This window comes from Schistocerca americana, chromosome 7, assembly GCF_021461395.2.
Source record: "Schistocerca americana isolate TAMUIC-IGC-003095 chromosome 7, iqSchAmer2.1, whole genome shotgun sequence".
In the NCBI taxonomy this organism is placed as follows: domain Eukaryota; kingdom Metazoa; phylum Arthropoda; class Insecta; order Orthoptera; family Acrididae; genus Schistocerca; species Schistocerca americana.
In genome coordinates this window covers 489455409-489475936 of record NC_060125.1, presented here as the reverse complement: position 1 = coordinate 489475936, position 20528 = coordinate 489455409, and the positions used below count along the sequence as shown (strand labels likewise).

General features: G+C 39.7%; 1 protein-coding gene across 1 annotated transcript in view; it reads right to left on the bottom strand.

Moving 5' to 3' along the window:
- Positions 1-20528, bottom strand: part of LOC124623036 (A disintegrin and metalloproteinase with thrombospondin motifs 7-like) — a 280175-nt gene that overhangs the window by 130837 nt on the left and 128810 nt on the right. The window contains exons 4-6 of the mRNA XM_047148829.1: positions 8152-8298; positions 7905-8051; positions 5306-5459 (exon numbers count right to left, since the gene is read on the bottom strand). Of these exons, the coding sequence (XP_047004785.1) occupies positions 5306-5459; positions 7905-8051; positions 8152-8298 (448 nt within the window). The remainder of the gene's footprint in view (positions 1-5305; positions 5460-7904; positions 8052-8151; positions 8299-20528) is intronic.

Here is a 20528-nt window from a genome sequence, read left to right as displayed (position 1 = left end):
TGAGTGAAACAACAAGTTCAGTGTTGCCAGTCACTGTTTATTTATTTCCAAAGTGTGTTTTGAATGTTTAAACCTCCATCATCAGGTAGATTTATGGGCATTAATATGGCATGTATAACATATATATCAAAACGCTGTTGTTCTTATTACAGAAGTTTATTCGCCCAGTTCTTACACAAAAATACACAATGATTACACAACTTACAGAGATGACATTCTATAGAAAACACAGCTTTACTTCTGCCAGTACCTCGTCTCCTACCTTCCAAACTTTACAGAAGCTCTCCTGCGAACATTGCAGAACTAGCACTCCTGAAAGAAAGGATATAGCGGAGACATGGCTTAGCCACAGCCTGGGGGATGTTTCCAGAATGAGATTTTCACTCTGCAGCGGAGTGTGACTACCGGACGTGAGTCGTGCTTCGGTAGCTCAGTTGGTAGAGCACTTGCCCACGAAAGGCAAAGGTCCCGAGTTCGAGTCTCGGTCGGGCACACAGTTTTAATCTGCCAGGAAGTTTCATATCAGCGCACACTCTGCTGCAGAGTGAAAATCTCATTCTGGAAACATCCCCCAGGCTGTGGCTAAGCCATGTCTCCGCTGTATCCTTTCTTTCAGGAGTGCCAGTTCTGCAAGGTTCGCAGGAGAGCTTCTGTAAAGTTTGGAAGGTAGGAGACGAGGTACTGGCAGAAGTAAAGCTGTGACTACCGGACGTGAGTCGTGCTTCGGTAGCTCAGTTGGTAGAGCACTTGCCCGCGAAAGGTAAAGGTCCCGAGTTCGAGTCTCGGTCGGGCACACAGTTTTAATCTGCCAGGAAGTTTCATATCAGCGCACACTCCGCTGCAGAGTGAAAATCTCATTCTGGAAACATCCCCCAGGCTGTGGCTAAGCCATGTCTCCGCTATATCCTTTCTTTCAGGAGTGCCAGTTCTGCAAGGTTCGCAGGAGAGCTTCTGTAAAGTTTGGAAGGTAGGAGACGAGGTACTGGCAGAAGTAAAGCTGTGACTACTGGACGTGAGTCGTGCTTCGGTAGCTCAGTTGGTAGAGCACTTGCCCGCGAAAGGCAAAGGTCCCGAGTTCGAGTCTCAGTCGGGCACACAGTTTTAATCTGCCAGGAAGTTTCACCTCTTATGTACTTTATTTGTCACCATTGTGCACTGTTCGCACAGCTATTCTCTTATTGTATGATGAGAGATGCTACTATGGAATGTTGTCTCTGTAAGTTGTGTCCAATTAATGTGAATAGTTGACAAAATGGTTTGGCCCTGCACAAATTTTTTTTCTATACAAATGATCTGATGATAGCGAATTAATTCCACTGAAAATGGTAATCATTAGATATTTTATGTGATCTGGGCAAATAAACTGCCGTCATAAGAAAAGCAACTTTGTTTGGTTTCTGAGAACACCTCCAATTTTCAGTAGATTAGTACTAGTCATAATTTGTTGTTAGTATGCTCGTGGTTCCTTATGTCTGTTAATGTGTAGCTTCATGTGTATCACACTTCTGAAGGCTCTCCTTAATGAATGGATATACAGAATATGATGTATGAATGAAATTTTTTACTTCATAGCATTCAATTTTCTTGTTGCCAAAGCATATTTGTGGACAGGCACATTGCCATGAAGACTTACAATTCTTTCCCTGATGAACACTTCTTGAGCTATTAACTGAATAATAGAATAATCTTCAAACAATGTCTTGACAAATTCCATTCTCATCATCTTTACTGGAAGCTGATACTGCCTCAAGATTATGATGCTACTCTACTATTTACTTCAGAAGAGTTCGTCAGTGAAATTTGACATAAAAGGCTGCATTCCCTTATGATTATTTTCTGTTGGAATCTAGGTCACATTTCAATAGTTAACCAGTCCACGAAATGTGTGGTATTAGACAGTAATTGGCTTATTATTTGCAAGGTAATCAATAGGAAATATCCGACTTAAAACCCAATATAATGTAAAATCATAAAAATTATATTCATTTTAGTTTTGATAGTAATATAATCTATCACATCCTCAATAACAGCGGAGATTACAGTTGAAAGTGTGACAGAAGATGAAAATACACATACTAATCGAAGTGTCACAGAGCTTTAAGTACTGTATTCACATTCAGAAAGAGCAGGTTTAATTCACCATATGGCTGTTCCAGATTTCGGTCTTTTCCCATCCATTCCTAGCTAAGATTTTAATTCATGTTTAATTTTGCTTCTTGAAGATAAGAACTGGCCATCCATTGTGCCTCAGTTTTATAGTTTTCTAAAATAAATTTTTCTTTTCACACAGTAAAATTAGTTCTAAATTCATTCGGAATAATGTTTTAAAACTGTATGTTGAACTGAGGCTCAACTTCAGAATTCAGGTTTTTAGTTTGTAATTTGTGTAACCAGGTCATTCACTAACAAATGCATAAAATGTAACGAATATATTTAAAATCAGCTTATAATAGAAACAGAAGCAACTTTAAAGAGTATATGACTCTAATAGTGAGAACATTTGCATTTTGTGATAAGTTTATTTCAAGAACGAGTCATAAGTTAGCACGTAGTCAGTCTGCTTTCTGCTCTTCCAGGAACAAATGATGCAAGCACTGTGAATAAACTTTTATTTGTCAGGAGAAGAGGTTACCAGCCGAACTTAGTGACATGGGCCTGTTGATGCTAAATGCCCATATGAGTGATGTCAAGATTATTTTAAGAAACTAAATATAATGACAGTGCCTGGCCTGTATATTTATAAGGTGTACAACTTTGCTTCTGCCATTTTTCCCCAACATTTGAGGCTTTAATCAAACAAATTGGTTACACCTATATCATTCAAAGTATTATCCATCACTGGCCACTACTTTCCCCCATCTTTTGGGCAGTGTACGAATCCTGCATCGGAAAACTTGTTCATCTTTTGAAGCGATCAATGAATCAATCCAATTTGTGACTTCTTCATGAGATCGGAAGTGTTGGTCAGCCAGGCCATGCACCATTGATCTAAACAGGTGATAGTCAGAGGGAACAACGTCTGGAGAATATGGCAGGTGGGGTAGGACTTCCCATTTTAACTTTTCCAAGTATGTTTTGACCTCTTTTGCAATGTGGGGTCGAGCGTTGTTGTGCTGCAAAATCACTTTATCGTGGCTCTCGCTGTATTGTGGCCATTTGTCTTTTAATGCTCTGCTCAAACGCATTAATTGATTTTGATAAGGAGCACCTGTGACTGTTTCACTTGATTTTAATGCCTCATAGCACATGATGCTGAGCTGTTCCCACCAAATGCACAGCATGATCTTGGAGCCGTGAATATTTGGTTTGGCCATCAACATGAAAGCATGGCCAGGATATCCCCATGATTTTTTGCATTTAGGGTTATCGTAATGAACCCATTTTTCGTCCCCAGTCACAATGCGATGCAGAAATCCCGTCCGTTTTTGCCTCTGAGGCACAAACTCCGTTCAACGTCTCATGGTTTCAGCTTACATGGGACCCAAGTTCCTTCTTTCTGAATCATGCCCGTAGCCTTGAGACGTTTTGAAATGGCTTCCTGTGTCACTCCCACTAATAGTGCCAATTCTTCTTGAGTTTGATGTGAGTCTTCGCTCAGAAATATCTCCAATCCTGCATCTTCAAAAACTTTCTCTCTTCCACCACTATGCCAGTCTACAACATTAAAATCACCATTCTTGAAGTGTTGAAACCACCCACGACACGTTCTTTCACTAACAGCATCCATACCATACGTACTTGAGAGCATTCGATCAGACTCAGTCGCTGCTTTCTTCATATTGAAACAAAACAGTAACACCTACTGCAAATAATGAGAATTAGGCTCATAAAATGACATTTGCAATCAAGAACAACTTTATGATGCAGGCACAAATCAACTAATGTTTGAATGAGGTTATGTTGACCAAGGTCCAGGCTAACTGCCTGATGTCTGTGATCTGTTTCTTTCAACCGCTACTTACCATTGTCGCCACCTATCAGCAATCTGTGGAAGCAAAGTTGTACACCTTGTATAACTGCACTGTCTCTGCTAAAGAGAATCTGAGCAAATTTGACTTAAAGAGGGCAGTGTATGACCATAACATAAGAAGTGGACATACAATTAATATGTCATATGCTAGGCTTGCAAAGACACATGACAGTTACAAATATCTTGGTCCTGTCACTTCAACAAATTACCTGAAAATGCCTACACAGTGCTACTAAATAAAGTTAAAACTAGTCCTTCAAGTTGGATGAAAAGTAAAGCAATTTACTCTGCTCAAGAGTTCCTTGAGTATCTGACAAGTGACCCACTTTCCTTATGAGAATGAACACTAAATTAACTGCAAACTATACATATGGCACAGTGTGAAACTATTTTATTATTGTTTCATGTACTTATTGTTAATTATCTGTCTGATTATTTATTTGTCATTCACTGAACTATGTAGTTAATTTACCTTGTAATTACGATCTGTTAGGAAACTTCTTGTTGTTATTGACATTTGCATAAATATGTATTGTACCCATCTTGGGTTATTATATTGTAGTTAATGACATCCGCCCTGTCGAAGTTTATATTATTATTATTAGTGTGTTAACACTGATGACACCAACTGCATGTAAATATGCTCAAAGGTAGAATAAAACATTTGTATTTGTATTTATGTAGCAAAAATACTTGCTACTCTGTTGTTATGTGAGCCAATGAAATGTTCAAACCTCTTGCATTTTCAGTGGATCTATGTTAATATTGCTTTTTCTGCAATATAAAATCATATTCAGCAATTTTGTGCATAAATATAATTTACCACTTATCTTGATTTTTATTTCACAGTCTGCCTACATTTGTAACATTTTCTGTGTTTCTAACTGTACCAAGAACACAACTATTCAGTCCCAAAATGCACGGCACCATCTTGTGTACTAATGTGTTTAAATGTGAAGTTATGTTTGTCAGAGATGAAATACAAACTCAGCTAGAGTGAAAGAAGTGTTTTCATCTCCTTGTCCTTTACATGCATAGTATAAATCTCCATCCTTGATCCTAGATGTCTGGTTCATTCTTAGTACAGAGTGGAGGAATTCTTCCTTCTCTCATTTGCATTCAGGCTTTCTGTAGCTTCTTCGTTAAATCTGCCTCACAGTTAGACATCACTATTGTTTACGATAAAGATAAAATATAAGTTGAAGTTAATTTGTTGTGAAGCTAAAATAAGAGTGGGAAAATAGAAACACAAAAAGTAGAGAAGTTGGCTTCAGTAGTTTATTTTTTGTTAATCTGCTTTTTTTAAAAAATTAACAAAAACTCCCCTAATATTACCTCCTCGAGAGTTGCTGAACACAGAGTAGCATTATGTGTGGAGAACATAAGATCGCACTGCTGCTCCACACTGTAGATAGCACCAGTTGGAACATCTGGATAGGTGTAATCCTGCTGTGTTGGTTCATCTTCAAGACAGCTGCCTAACCCTTTGCTGCACATATTAATGAACATTAAGCTGCACATATCTACTACAGAATGTGAACATTCATACAATTGTTTACTAATTAACTTTTTTAAGTTAGGAATACAATGAAATTAAAATCTCATGATATAAGTATAAACATGGAACTGTGTTAGGTACACATATATTATCAGGATTTAACATCTACTTTATGCTATCTAAAAAACAAAATGTTAAATCTCCCCGTTACTTCCAAGTACAAAAATATACTACATATAAACATAAATAAACTTAAAAGTTCTATGAATTTCATCCACATGTTTCAGTAACTGTCCTATATTAAAAATAACTAAACTACAGTAGAAACATTTTGAACAAGCTGGAAACAATGTAGAAATTGAAAAAAATATTAATAAATGAAAGTTAAAAATGTAAATTAATGGTGGTCACTCCAGACATTTCCAATTTTTATTTGATGTGTTTAACTTTTCCTACTGTAATGAGAAATTATAATATGGCCTGTTCTTCTCTTAGGTTCATATCTCCTGGAGGCTCCTGATCAATCTGTGCAGGCTTTGAACTATTCTGTTGGTTTTGATAAATTTCAGCTTCAGATACACTTGTCTAACAACCAAAGATTATGTGCAATGATTTTTGTTATAATGTACCCACTTGTGTTAAATAACTTTATGCAAGTCACTTGCCTTCAATTACTATCAAGCTACTGCTCTATATCAGTATTACTGGACACAAACTCACAATCTTTCTTTCTTTCTCTCTATTTTTCTTTTTCCCCCTCCTAGCCCAGAGAGCTTTGTGCGTGCACTATATCAGTTTTGAAACAAAGAAAGGTATGTACAGAAGGTAGCATATGTTGTTTCTTTCATTTGTGAGTTGTAAGTTTTGCACAAATACTATGATCAACCTTGAACATCTATAAAAATTGATTATGGACTTTTTACTGTTAATAACTTAATTTTATACATTCATGAGAAGAATTATAGTAATAGCTGGAATTTTATGTTACTCTGTAACGAGGATAATGGAATGTAGTCGAGTTAACTTGGGTGATGCTGAGGGAATTAGATTAGGGAATGAGACGCTTTAAGTAGTAAAGGAGTTTTTCTATTTGGGGAGCAAAATAATTGATGATGGTCAGAGTAGAGAGGATATAAAATGTAGACTGACAATGGCAAGGAAAGTGTTACTGAAGAAGAGAAATTTGTTAACATCGAGTATAGATTTAACTGTCAGGAAGTCGTTTCTGAGAGTATTTGTATGGAGTGTAGCCATGTATAGAAGTGAAACATGGACGATAAATAGTTCGGACAGGAAGAGAATAGAAGCTTTCGAAATGTGCTACAGAAGAATGCTGAATATTAGATGGGTAGATCATATAACTAATGAGGAGGTATTGAATAGAACTGGGTAGAAGAGGAGTTTGTGGCACAACTTGACTAGAAGAATGGATAGGTTGTTAAGACATGTTCTGATGCATCGAGGAATCACCAATTTAGTATTGGAGGGCAGCGTGGAGGGTAAAAATCGTAGAGGGAGACCAAGAGCTGAATACACTAAGCAGATTCAGAAGGATGTAGGTTGCAGTACATACTGGGAGATGAAGCAGCTTGCACAGGATAGAGCAGCATGGAGAGCTGGATCAAACCAGTATCATGACTGAAGACCACAACAACAACAACTGTAACCTCATAGGACAAATTACTTCTCTTACTAATTGTCTGGAAGTATGACTTGTTTGATTTTAGGAAGCATGGTGCTCATGGTAAACTTTTTCCCTATAGGCACTCACTTTTTCAAAAATCACAGTAGTTATTTCAATTTTTATGGAGCCTTTGATTATAATTTGTCTTAACCAGATAATTTTTCTTTTCTGTAACTTGGTAGATAACTGACAAACAGCTGTGGGTTATATTTCTCTTCACAGTTCCTTGCTGAGTAAATTAAAGATCATCTGGTGTGAGCCTAGTAGACTCAGAAGGGAGACTACAGTTATAGTTATTTAATTTGAAAGTTTTTCTTTATGAAACGTGAATGTTAAGTCTTGAGTGGACAAGTGTCTTATATGAGTTCAGAAGGCACTGGGAATAACTTGTACAACTATTAATGAGTTGTCAATATTTCATTTTCAGTGCTTCTCAAAGTTTTTGTGGAATGAACCACATTTGATGACACAGGGTTCTACATACCCCTTCTATTCCTGAACATAATCTAGATAAAAAATCAAATACGACACTGTAAATAATGAAACCTCATCACTGTTATTTACACAGTGCGATCACATGTCTGACATACCATGTGCATAGGTCAGAGAATGACAGTGTCAAGTCATCATAATGCTGTATTGTGTCCCACACTGTGGCTCAGTTTTCACTGAAGTCTTGATACTGCCATTTAAATTTATTAACAGTGTGGTTTCTGCAGAATATGCTTTGTGCTGCATTGCCAGAAACTTACTCAAGGAATGCAGTGATGTCTCTGCGGCTGCACTCCGACCACGAGACGTCGACGCTATCCGACTCGAAGCTGGGAGTCATCACGTGCATGGTGTGGCCATCGCCGCGTTCACAGCCCATGCTCTCGGAGTCGTGGTACATGCCAAAGCTGCGGACAGCAGGCACCTGATGTTACTGATCTGGAGAGGTCTTCCTGGGTGCGATAGTAGTTTACTGCTGGCCACAGGCCACAGTGGGCCAAGGCTTACTTGTGTCCGAGCTCATGTGCAATGGTGTGTGCGACAGTGAGACCGTTGTCCTCGTTGACACTGCAGCTGCGTTCAGGCTGGCACATGCCGGCGACGTGTGCCACTCCCAATGTACTGCATGCATTAACACGTGCACACAGGTCCTGCCTGCACAAGAAGTGTTAAAGGTATTTAAAATTGTAAAGCAACTATAACACGGTGGCCACACAAATGAAGAATTTACCAACAGTGCTTCATTAAAAATAGTGTCTGCTGCTGTTGCCTCCTGCACAATCATGAAGTTTGAGTGGCATGGCTGAAAAAAAAATTGCTGAGTAATCTTATTCTTGTTCTACGAAAGCCATATTCTATCTTCTATGGTCAGCTGCAGTCTTTTGGACGGAAGACACACTGTGAACTCACATTCCTATGGGCAAATAACCTAACTTTCCTCTATGAGGAAAACATAATGTGCAGGGTGCAGCTGTTAGAGGAATCAGGCAACTGCTATTCACAACTGCTGAGTTCTTTACCATTTTTAAAACCCTCTTGTCTTGAGACAAAGAGGTAATTCTTCACTTTGCTGTAGTTAAGTGCCTTAGTCAACCTTCTGCAGTGGATAAAATTTTAGGAAAGGCCAGTCACATCTTTGTGAGACATTAAATATGGCAAACAAAGAATGAACCTAATGCTAATGCTAACAGGCTGTTTTTGTCTTCATCCTTGTCATTGTCTGTATGAGAATGGGTAGACGCAGAAATGCCAGCCAAGTAGCATACCATTATGTGTAGGGTGACAGCTAAACTATGTAGCAATTTTGTATCTTAAACTCACAGTCAAGTAGTTTTGGAGATTGATAACGCTCACAGCATGGTGGAAAGTAAGGAATTGGATGATCGCTGTGGTTTTGTACTGATTAAAGGATTCAACTTCACTCCAACCGCATGACAGTGGTCAATATTAGATAGCATAAGTGTAATAGATGACGGGCTTCAGAAAGTAATGCAAGTGTCAATAAATTAATGTGGGTTTGTGAAGGGATGTGGCAGGATAGTTGCAAGCTTTGCTGTGTGCCAGCTGATGGAGAAATTCCACAAGAAATACGGTTACTACATATTGCCATTTTTAAGAATAAGAGGGCATTTGATCGAGTACATCAGATGACTTGGGATGCTCTTCACACTCTTCAAGTTCCTGACACTTATATACACTGGGCAAAACTGCAATACAAAAACACTACCAGACAGGTGTGATGCTCTGCACAGCTGACTGACACTGCTCTCTGTTACTGTTGTGGATACCCTAATGTGCAACTTACAGAAAATCTATTGCAGACAACGCTATATGCAAATAATGTGACACTTGCGGAAGACACCAGTGAAGATTTTGAAACACAAGTCAAAACATGGTATGATCATCTACAAAGATTTGGCGTCTGTTTAAAGATCCGAAAGACTAAGTACCTCAGAAAGGTTTCATCTCCTGGAACTATACAAATTAATGGAGCTCCTCTTGCCAAGGTGGATACATTCCAATAACTATGTTCTCAAATACAGAGTGATGGCTATGTGAATGAGGATGTGTGAGCAAGAATCAGAGTGACCTGGACATGATTCAGAGATGTCAAAGGTGTTCTTTGTTGATAAGAAGATGTCTATACACCTAAAAATCAAAGATATACCATACAATGGAGAGTCCAGGTGCATTCTATGGTGTCAAGTGTTGGCCCACACCTAGAAGAGCTGAGCACTCATGTGTCATAGAAATGTGGATATTGAGAAAATCGTTAGACGTTTCTCCAATTAACAAATCAACTGTAGAATGATTCGTCAACTAGCTACTGTGGCTGCAATCAATGATATGATGCAAGAATGGAGATTTTGTTGGTATGGACACAACACATTTCAGTTATCATCTCAGCCTATTGTCTCATTGTTGAAAGCCAGAGACAATGTGGAACACCTAAATTATGTTGGCTGCACACTACAAATGCAGCTTGAAGATAAAGAAGTGTAAATCCACAGGAAGCATTAGAAAAAAAAAAAAAAAAAAAAAAAAAAAAAAAAAAAAAAAAAAAAAAAATTAAGTGCACTGAACCAAAAACCGGAACCCGCTCCAGCAGGAAGGTGCTGGGAGAAGGAAGCAGAAGAAGAAAAAGAAGAAGAAGAAGAAGAGGAAGAAGAAGAAGACTAGAACAATTTCTAATGAATCTCTCCCAGGAAGAGAATGTATTATTATGCCTCATCCACATAAGAGAAAACCTAGACACCTACAGCAAGAGGCATAACATCCATAAACATAATACTCGTAGCAAAGAAGACATAAATCTACCAACCTGCTGAGTGTCCAAAACAAGAGGCAGTTTTCCGGTTACCACTGTGAGGATGTTCAACGAACTACCTGTTGAACTGCAGACCCTGAAGCTCGACAACTTCAAGAAACAAATTGCTGCAGACTTAAAACAATGCCCACTATACTCAGTCCAAGAATTCTTCGACTGTGAAGAAAGCGAATGGACACAATGAACATGACATAGTCTATATACATTTCCTGTATAAAGTTTAGATGTTATTCTGTAATTCATTATATTGTAAATCACTTGATTGTAACTTTCACGCAATCTGTCCAGCCATGGCTGGTGAATGACGAAGACCTGGTAATAAATGGTACACCTTTTGCTTGAGGAAGAATGTTTGGTTGGCTTCACAGTCAACAAGGAAGGGTAGGGCTTAATACTAAAGATAACTAACATGAATTGTCACTGCTGTTAGTAGATGAGATATACATCAAACTGCCAGACCATCCAGCCTATATGGTCTGCTCAAGATTCATAAGCAGGGTTCCTCTCAGACTCATTGTTAACCACCAGTGCGCACCATTGCTGTATTTCTTGATTTTCAAAAAGCATTTGACTCAGTAGCACACCTATGTTTATAGTCAAAAGTACAATCATATGGGGCATCAAGTGAAATTGTGACTGGACTGATGACTTTTCGTTACAGAGAATGCAACAGGTTATCTTGGATGGAGAGTCATCATCAGATGTAGAAGTAACTTTGGGTGTGCCGCAGGAAAGTGTAATGGGACCCCTGCTGTTCATGGTGTATATTAATGACCTTGCTGATAATGTTAATAGTAACCCCAGACTTCTTGCACATGATGCACTTATCTATAATGAAGTACTACCTGAAAGAACTGCATACATATTGCCAGATATTGATAAGATTTCAGGCTGGCGCTAAGATTGGCAACTTTCTTTAAATGTTCATAGATTTAGCACTTCAAAAAATGAAAAAAATACTATCCTATGACCATAACATCAATGAGTCACTGTTGGAATCAGCCAACTCATACAAATACCTAGGTGTAATGCTTTGTAGAGATATTAAATGGAATGATGACATAGGTTCACTCGTGGGTAAAGCAGGTGGTAGTTTCAGTTTTTTGGTAGAATACTGAGGAAGTGGCGTCAATCTACAAAGGAGACTGCTTATAGATCACTCATGCGACCAGGTCTGGAATATTACTCAAGTCTGTAAAAGTCATACCCAACCGGACCAACGGCAGGCATTGAACATATACAGAGAAGGGCAGTATGCATGGTCACAGGTTTGTTTAATCCATGGGAGAATGTCATAGATATACTGGAGGAACTGAATTGGAAGACTCTTGAAGATGGATATAAATTATCATGAGAAAGTCTATTAACAAAGTTTCAAGAACCACCTTTAAAAGATTGCTCCAGGAATATATTACAACACCCCTATGTACCGTTCACGTAGGGATTGTGAAGAGAAGATTAGAATAATTACTGCATGCACAGAGGCATTCAAAAACTCATTCTGCCCATGCTGCATATGTGAATGGAACAGGAAGAAACCCTAATAACTGTTACAATGGGACGTAACCTCTGCCATGCACCTCACGGTGGTTTGCAGAGTATAGATGTAGATTTAAATGTAGATCAGCTCATCTACTTTGTAAAATATCTGAAATGGTTTGTAGCTGAACTTCAAACAATGTAAGCATAGCTTCAAACACTGTAACCATCACATCAGGGTGTCTAAGCGGACAAAGAAAAAAAACTTCCGGATTTTTCCCATATCTCCCGATTAAAAATACACTTTCTCCCGGGTGAAAATAAAATTTTTCCGTTTTAAGTGAGATTATACTTTCCCTCGGAACTGTAAAACTTATCAATCCTTTGAATGGTTATGGTTTTATACAGTGGCCTAGAATTTCCCGACACTTTAGAAGACGAAACTCAGGGGGAAAAACCACGTTTTGGAAAGATCTTTGATGTGAAGCAACATGTACGCTGGATACTTTCGTATTACGAAAGTATAAATTCGAATTCCACCAAACAACGCATGCTTCTGAAACATTGAAATCGACATTGCGATGCGTTTTTGTAAACCTATCATAGCTTAAGTCACGTGATCTCGCCAGCGGATGACAGCGGATATTCAGAGCATAGGATCTTTGATGTGAAGCAACATGTACGCTGGATACTTTCGTATTACGAAAGTATAAATTCGAATTCCACCAAACTCCGCATGCTTCTGAAACATTGAAATCGACACTACGATGCGTTTTTGTCATGGTTTTTGTAAACCTATCATGACTTAAGTCACGTGATCTCGCCAACGGATGACAGCGGATATTCAGAGCATAGGACACGTGATGTAGTCAGCCGATAGCAACATCAAAGTTACGTAGCCCGAACACACAAGCAGGAAAAGTTAATGGTTTAAATTAATATACATAGTGTTGCTGCTAGAAAAGCAAAGCTTTCGCATATAATATTTGTATTGAAGATTAATAAGCTGCAAGAGAGCTAAGCTTTCACATATAAATATTGATAATTTTCGCGCGTTACATTGTAAGATACACCACACAAATATGCAAGTATAATTTTTAATACCGACATAAATCTCTGATCTTCTGGGCTCGAAATTCTTCATCAAAGAGTTAATTTTTAAACGAGAGTCAAACGTTCTGTGATTTAAGAATTCATCGTACATTCTCTCACATAATTCATCTTGCGTAAAAGGAAATTTACTTTGAAAATAACGCTTTTCAAACCACAATTCGCAACACTTTCCCGCGACCTGTTAAAAATAGATTCGGTTCAGCAGTTGCCAGATAAGAGGCGTCACCGCGCTTGCGCAGCTACGATGACGTAGGAAGCCCGTACGTTCGTAATTGTAAAATATTAAAAGATCTTGCATTATGTCATTAAAGAAACAAGACATCAGAGGATACTCCAAGAGCGTCCGAATTTCCAGAACATACTACAATTCATAATTCGCCTTAAAGTGCACATTCGTATGTCCAGATTCTCAATAATTAGGCCTCGACCTGATATTAAGCTTTTCATTGTGGTTTTCGGGATGTAAATTTTCTTGGAGTACCAGTACTTCAAAAATGGTTCAAATGGCTCTGAGCACTATGGGACTTAACATCTGAGGTCATCAGTCCCCTAGAACTTAGAACTACTTAAACCTAACTAACCTAAGAACATCACACACATCCATGCCCGAGGCAGGATTCGAACCTGCGACCGTAGCGGTCGTGCGGTTCCAGACTGAAGCGCCTAGAACCGCTCGGCCACACCTGCCGGCGGAGTACCAGTACTGTACTATCTTAATTTGGTTCTTTATTATGCCCTACGCGCTAGAAGATGAAAACGTGCACTTGAAATGGCGAACAGTTGAAGCTGTCCAATAGTGTGGAATTAAACACTTCACTTCAAATAAATTTACTGCCTAAGCGGAAAAGATTAATAAAAGCCAAATTTCTTTAGCAAACCGACAAAAACAGCTTCATTGTTCTTCATAATTAACAAGAAGCACTCGAAAACAGGAGACTGCTAATGTTTTGGGTTACTTAAAATGGTGCTCATTCTGGCTTCAAAACAACGTACAGCGTAAGTCTGTAATGCCACCTCCCGTCTTTTTTTACCTCAGTGGATAGTACCAATAAAAGTCACTAGATCACAGGCCGGTCAAAAGATCGAACAGAACCCGAGTTTTCCCGAACTGTGACGTATATTGTTCGAATAGATCGAGTCGTCTTCAAATACAGCCATAGTAATTACCATAGTCTATCACATACAGCCGCGACACTTACTGCTGTGAAAATTGTCACCGTCTGACAGTTGGTGCAACGGTAGGGCCCTAAAAGGTGAGAAAGCAGCCGTAAAATCATAATTTATTTATAATTATTTTTCTAATTAATTAGCGAAATAGTTATTACAATTTTTGCGTACTCTGCATTAGTAAGTTATAGAGAGACATGAATGATCATGAAATACATGTAAAAACAGCCGAATCTCCATGATTCAGCGAAATACGCTACTACTTAACCATGAAGAAATACTTTCGAATACTCAACGGAAAACAAGAAAATATAAACATATATTTTATGGGTGGGAAGAATATATTTCTTTTGTTGTCTGTTTTGATAATGACAAGCGTTTTCCTTGACGTGTAACTACTTTGTAGGGAGCCTAATGTTTTGCACAGTTTCACACTTCACCCGACTCCCTAACACATAAATATTTTGAAAATGTAACTAATTACTTTTGTTTCAAAAGCGAATGTGTTGAATATTCTTGCCGTTTGTGGCTCAAATGCAGTAACAGTTGTGGAATTGGTTTATTCTGTGTTTGGAAGCAGTTCTATTGCTTTTCAGTACTTTAAACATAGCTGCGCTACAGCAATGGTTCCACGTAAATCAGACCAAGAACAGCCGACCAGTTGCAAAGGATAAAGTAATCTTTACCTAGGTTTCAATAGATATAAATCTATCTTCTTCAGAAGACGGCAGTATTATAACAACATGAAGTGATATGTCCTTATCGTTTAGGCAAACATCTGCATAGTTACATTAATCATATAAAATATAGCCCTGACAACAGGGTTTGTCAAACAAATTTTATTTGTTTGCCTAAACGATAAGGACATATCACTTCATGTTGTTATAATACTGCCGTCTTCTGAAGAAGATAGATTTATATCTATTGAAACCTAGGTAAAGATTACTTTATCCTTTGCAACTGGTCGGCTGTTCTTAGTCTGATCTATTGCTTTTGTTCATTTATTATCACGTCTGCGTGGTTTTTCCTGCAGCTACAGTTGTGGTAGCTTATCTGCTACGATCAATAATGTAGGTATTGCATTCCTTACACGTTTCCCATGTTCCACGTTCACTGATTTGACTGGAAGTGTAGTGAAGAAATCGTAAATAAACTTTTGTAATGTAGCGGCTCACACCTCCTAGGATCATTAGTAAACCTAAAAAGTGACAAATTTGGTACCTTTTTCTTCTTGTTGCTGCAAATTATTGCACTGCAGATGCTCCCGTTTGTAAAAACGAGTCTATACTGTATATCAATATAAACGATTACAATTCGCTAACGCTCTCTTAAGGGCTCGCCAAACTTTCTGGCCACTTGGCGAGCTGCAGTTGCAGTGTGTAATAAAAATGAGGCGAGATTCGCGACTATTATGTCAGACTGCGATAATTAACACGATGATATATATTGAACGTGCAACTGTCAAGGTGGCAGATATCGATTTATGTACACATGCTAGCCGCTTAGCGGTTGCAACTTGTATTTCTCTTACATGGAGTAATTCCAAGACTAAACACTGTTCAAAATTATTTAAGTTCTGTTGGGAATACCATCTGCTGCCGGCTGATGACATTAAGAACTGCTTGGATTGTAGTGTGTGTCTAACTCGGTGCAAATACAAGCGACGTCGACTTCCCATTTCAGTGATATTATAAGAAATGTCGCGAAAGAGCTACACTAAGGAAAAACACGTGGCTCGACTCATGTAAATAACGATATAGTAAAGTATCATTCTGGTTTCTTGCTAGGTTAAAGAATATGAACAGGAAAACACTGCTTCAGAAACTAGATTATTCACTAACACTGTCTGCTAGCCGGCCGCGGTGACCAAGCGGTTCTAGGCGCTTCAGTTCGGAACCGCGCTGCTGCTACGGTCGCAGGTTCGAATCCTGCGTCGGCCATGGGTGTGTGTGTGATGTCCTTAGATTAGTTAGGTTTCAGTAGTTCTAGGGGACTGATGACCTCAGATGTTAAGTCCCATAGTGTTCAGAGCCATTTTTTTAGCTGTTTGCTATTGCTATTGTTTTTGTTGGCTCAAATGGCTCTGAGCACTATGGGACTTAACATCTGAGGTCATCAGTCCCCTAGAACTTAGAACTACTTAAACCTAAATAACCCAAGGACATCACACACATCCATGCCCGAGACAGGATTCGAACCTGCGACCGTAGCGGTCGTGCGGTTCCAGACTGAAGCGCCTAGAACCGCTCGGTCACACCGGCCGGCTCATGTTTTTGTCGTGGGATATGTTATATAATTGCGACTAATGGCTACTTATATAAACAAGGTCGCAGAAATAGATGAATCTCGAATCAGAACTAGAACATACTGTAAGGGTCGACTTATGAAGAACGAAACTGTGCAAATATCGTTTGGATGTATGGATGGTGAGTGTCGGAAGTGTTTCATAGTTTAAGTGGATTCGAGAGATAAACGAAATTTAATACTTATTATTAAGCACTTTATCTTGCCTGGAACCAAGGATATTACCGACGCCTGGGAGTCGTACAATAGTTTGAAGAAAGAAGGGTTTGAACACGAATTTTTGAACCATCCAGTGGAATACATGTCTTCTGAAGCTCTATCGGTTCACACACAGATCACGGAGTGTTCGTCGAAATCCTTGAATTCGTCTGTCAAAAGAGAAGGCCGACGAGATGATCGAGACGAACTATACATTTTTCAGTACCTGTACTTCCACAATTTGTGCATGCGTGGTAAAAATCTTCCTTGCGAGGCGACACTGCACGTGGAATTTTCTATGATGAAGATACCGATGTCGAGTGAGGTTAGTTAAATTACATTTAAAGCAGCACATTCATGTTTTGTTGTTGTTGTTGTCGCCAACACTGTAAAGAAAATCTATATCGTTCACCTTTTGTGGTTGTATTTATCGATGCCGTAAACAAAATCAACATCTGGTCTATATACATTGCTTGCTATAGAACTTAGAAACTAGCCAGTTTTTTACACGATACTCTAATAAACATTCTGGCTGACAAAGGCTATATATTTAAAAAATAATGTACAGGTTTTCTGTTAAAACCGACTGCAGAAAGAAAATGGTGTGCTGTGAAAATGTGCAGTTTAGTTGTCTGTTTCGAAGTCGGTTTTAACTACGATAGCAAGGTGTTTAAAGCATTAGCCAAATTGTTTCCCCCATATATATTAGTCCAGTCGATGACGAAAAGTTAGGGGAGAATAGTATAGTCGTAAATATTTGAACGGCAGTAGCTGGGAATGTCCTGAACAACATACTAAAAATTCCCCTCCGGTGTGTGTAAGCGTATAGGTGGGTGGGTGGGGGGTGGGGGGGCGTTTAAGGTGATTTTTTTATATTTTTCTTGAATAACACGAAAACTGTGGCGTCTATTGCAAATGTTCCTCACTAGATTTTCAAATGTCCTCGTACCAATGAGTGTCAGTCACGTGGAGAAAGTTGAAATAGTAAAAATTCAACAAAGGTCCACCACCCAATGGAACTCTAGCAGACTCCATAGGGAATTAGCCCTTGTTTCATTTATAATTCACCGTAGATTCGTCGAACAAAAGACCGTGCCCACTAGTTGCAAGGAAGCACAGGTCACACCCGTATACAAGAAGAGGAGCAAAAGTGATCCACAAAACTACAGATCAGTGCCCTTTGACATCCATTTGTTATAGAATCTTAGAACATATTCTGAGCTCAAACGTAATGAGGTATCTCGAAAAGAATGATCTCCTTCATGCCCGCCATCAAGGATTGCGAAAACATCGATCATATACTGATAGCTATGGATCAACGCAGTAAAGCATATAGTGTATCTCGATTTGCGAAAAGCCTTTGAATCGGTACCACTGCTATGCTTATTATAAAAAGCACAATCATATTGGGGGGGGGGGGGGGGTCATGCGAAATTTGGGTCTGGTTTGAGGATTTTTTTGTAAGGAGGACGCAGCAAGATATCTTGGAGAGTCATCGATAGATCTCACAGTAATTTCGGTAGTGCCCCAGGGAAGTGTATTGGGACACTTGCTGTTCGTGTTTATGTTAGTGAGTTTGCAGACAGTATCAATGAGAACCTCACACTCTTTTCAGATGATGCATTTATCTATAAAAAGGTATTGCCTGAAAGAAACTGCGCAAATGTTCAGTCTGATCTTTATAAGATTTTACTGATACGGAGGTTGGCAACTTGCTTTAAATTTTCAGAAATGTAAAATTCTGCACTTAAAAAACGAAAAAACGTAATATCCTATGACTATAACATCAACAAGTCACAGATGAAACCGGTCAATTCATACAAATACCAAGGTGTAAAAATTTGTCGGGATATGAAATAGAATGATCAGACAGGCTCAGTTGTAGGTAGAACAGGGGGCAGATTACGGTCCATTGGTAGAATACTAGGGAAAAACAATTCGTCTACAAAGAAGACTGCATACAAAATATTCGTGCGAGCCATTTTGGAACGCTCAATTATGTGGGTCCCGTATCAAATAGGTCTAACAGGGGATATTGAACGATAGAAAGGAAGGCAGCACGAATGGCGACGGGTTAGTTTGACTACTGGGAGAATGTCACAAATACGCGGAAAGAACTGAACTGACGGAAGCTTGAAGACCATCTCGTGAAAATCTATCTTGAAAGTTTATAGAACCAACGTAAACTGATGGATCTAGAAATACACACATCAAAAAAAGTTTTGCATCACCTCGGTTTCGAGAGTTCCGGAACCTGTACAGAAAACTGGAATAGAGATCAACATAAACATCATTTCCGCCCGTTTTACTGCTCATGAAAACCACACATGTTGTACCACCATACAGCGAGACCTTGAGAGATGCTGGTCCTGACTGCTGTATACACCGATACCTCTAATACCCAGTAGCAAGCCCTCTTGCACTGATGCATGCCTGTATTCGTCGTGGCATACTATCCACAAGTTCATCAAGGCACTGTTGGTCCAGATTGTCCCACTCCTCAACGGCGATTCGGCGTAGATCCCTCAGAGTGGTTGGTGGGTCAAATCGTCCATAAACTGCCCTTTTCAATCTATCCCACGCATGTTCGATAGGGTTCATGTCTGAAGAACATGCTGGCCACTCTAGTCGAGCTATGCAGTTATCCTGAAGGAAGTATTCACAAAGATGTGCACGACGGGGGCGCGGATTGTCGTCCATGAAGACGAATGCCTCTTCAATATGCTGCCGATATGGTTGCACTATCTATAGGAGGATGGCATTCACGTATCGTACAGCCGTTACGGAGCCTTCCATGACCACCAAGGCGTATGTCGGTCCATCTTAATGTCACCCCAAAACAGCAGAGAACTACCATTGCTGCACACACTGGACAGTGTGTCTAAGGCGTTCAGCCTGATCGGGTTGCCTCCAAACACGTCTCCGACGATGTCTGGTTGAAAGCATATGCGACACTCATCGGTGAAGAGAACCTGATGCCAATCCTGAGCGGTCCATTCGGCATGTCGTTGGGCCCATCTGTACCGCGCTGCGTGGTGCAGTGGTTGCGAAGATGGACGTCGGTAGTGAAGTTGCGCACCATACAGCCTATTGCGCTCGGTTTCAGTCGTAACACGACGTCCTGTGGCTGCACGAAAAGCATTATTCAACATGGTGGCGTTGTTGTCAGGGTTCCTCCGAGCCATAATCCGTAGGTAGCGGTCATCCACTGCAGTAGTAGCCCTCGGGCAGCCTGAGCGACGCATGTCGTCGACAGTTCCTCTGTATCTCCTCCATGTCCGAACAACATCGCTTTGGTTCACTCGGAGACGCCTGGACAGCTTCCCTTGTTGAGAGCACTTCCTGGCAGAAAGTAACAATGCGGACGCGATTGAACCGCGGTATTGACCGTCTAGGCATGGTTGAACTACAGACAAAACATGCCGTGTACCTCCTTCCTGGTGGAAGGAACTGATCGGCTGTCAGACCCCCTCCGTCTAATAGGTGCTGCTCATGCATGGTTGTTTACATCTTTGGACGGGTTTAGTGACATCTCTGAACAGTCAAAGGGACTGTGTCTGTATCCACAGTCAACGTCTATCTTCAGGAGTTCTGGGAACGGGTGATGCGAAACTTTTTTTGATGTGTGTAGATTATAACGCCCGACGTATCGCTCCCAAAGGGATCGCGAAAACCAAATGAAATTGATCACAGCGAGCACAGAGACACTTAAACATCCACCTTTCTAGCGCTGCGCATGTGAATGGAACGGGAGATTAACAACTACGTAGTACAATGGGACGTACCCTCTGTCACG